The sequence below is a fragment of the Triticum urartu genome, chromosome 3A, assembly GCF_056163025.1.
Source record: "Triticum urartu cultivar PI428250 chromosome 3A, HENAU_Tu73, whole genome shotgun sequence".
NCBI classification, from domain to species: domain Eukaryota; kingdom Viridiplantae; phylum Streptophyta; class Magnoliopsida; order Poales; family Poaceae; genus Triticum; species Triticum urartu.
Window position 1 is genome coordinate 487,323,619 of NC_141875.1, and position 1,827 is coordinate 487,325,445.

General features: G+C 47.4%; 1 protein-coding gene across 1 annotated transcript; it reads left to right on the forward strand.

Annotated features, from left to right (window-relative positions):
* The first annotated feature begins 330 nt into the window (after positions 1–330).
* On the forward strand, positions 331–822 carry LOC147980215 (uncharacterized). Its single transcript, XM_087515518.1, has one exon. It carries the CDS (start codon positions 331–333, stop codon positions 820–822), a length of 492 nt encoding a protein of 163 aa, XP_087371644.1.
* The last annotated feature ends 1,005 nt before the right edge of the window (positions 823–1,827 follow it).

Genomic DNA, 1,827 nt, shown 5'->3' on the forward strand with positions numbered 1-1,827 from the left:
CCCTGCAGATTCCTTGTTCTAATGGTTTTCTCCGACGCTGATGTAGCCTTTGCTATGTCTCGTTGTTGTATCCCTCCATCGCGTGCAAGTGTGCCGCCTAGTATGTCTAGGATGATTCTTTTGTCCAAACTCATACCAACGTGTAAATGGCTCTGTATATGTATATGTATGTCTTTAATGACTACTGCTTTGTACATACTGTGCCTTTGCTCATTGTTCAAGTTACATCATGAATGACTCTATACACCTGCTCCAACCCTGGTTAAACTGCTCTCTGAAGCTTCTAGCAGGATGCCTGATGATCCTCCACCTCCACCCTATATTGCCGCAATGATGCAGCAGTTTGAGCTGAATCGTCAGTTTATGACTGGAGTAATGTGCCAGTTTCCAAACCAGAATGCTCATCAACAGCCTCCCCCAATAACACTGCCAAAATTTGTGCGCCTCAACCCATCCGTTTTCCGCAACTCCACCAATCCTATGTATGCTGATGATTGGCTTCGTGACATCCTGTTTGAGATGGAGTCAGCTAATGTTGCCCCTGCCAGTTATGTCACCTTTGCGACATTTCACTTGAAGGGTCCAGCCGCTCAATGGTGGGAAAGCCACAGGGGTATGCTGCCCGCAGAGATTGCAACCACTTGGCAGGAATTTCAGTTAGCCTTCCGTGCACGACACATTCCTCAAGGTCTGATAGACCAGAAGAAGAAGGAGTTCCGCAAACTCTCACAGGGCACAATGACTGTAGATGAATATCAGAGGAAATTCCTTGAATTATCTCACTATGCTGAGGATGACGTCTGCACTGACGCTCGCAAGTAGGATAAATTCCGTGAAGGACTACGTCCCGATATAAAGCTCACACTTGTTGCTCATGATTGCGCGGACTTTGCGACGCTTGTCAGCCAAGCTTTCCGAACTAAAACTGGTCTGGCTGAGTACCAGGAGTCGCTCAAGCGTACTCGAGATGTTGGCCCATCCTCGAGTCAGCTTGCTCAGAAACGTCGAGTCTGGATCCCACATAATGTTCAGCATCGATCTGCTCCAACACCAAGGCCGTCTTATGTTGCACCTCGTCTGCCTCCGCCGCCGAGACAACTAACGATTCAGGGTGGACAATCAGGACACCCTACCCTCGATTGTCACCAGGGTCAGCCGCAGAATGCATCATGTCTTCCTGTTGGTTGTAAGAAGAGCAGCCAAAACCGTCATTCCAGAAGAGGTAGTGCCAGAACACCTGCCATGAGTTGTGGTCAAGTCACCCATGTCAAGATTGAAGGAGCTCGTGAGTCCCCAAAAATCGTGATGGGTACCCTTCGCGTTAATTCAGTGCCAGCTTCTGTTCTCTTTGATTCAGGAGCATCACACGCTTTTGTGTCCCAACAATTTGCTAAGTTGCATGGGTTAGATATGGAAAATTTTCCCACTCCTTTAGCGTTTGAATCTCCGGGATCCAAGTGGCAAACCACAATGTTATGCCCTCGCAACCAAATCGAGATTGGAGGTCTACTTTTTCCGGCTTCTCTCATTGTACTCGGACCTTCCAACATAGACATCATTCTTGGTATGGATTGGTTGACAACCCATAATGCTTTGATTGAATGTGCTACCAAGACAGTCTGCCTCACTCACCCTTCTGGCCATACAGTCCAATACTCAGCCCGAGTAGCTCAGGATGCCGAGAATCAGATATATGTTCTAAATGCATTGAATGCTTCACCTCTCGAGGGAATAGAGAACATTCCAGTCTTTCATGATTTTGAAGATGTCTTTCCAGAAGAACTTCCAGGAATACCCCCTGCTAGAGCTGTTGAATTCATCATAGAC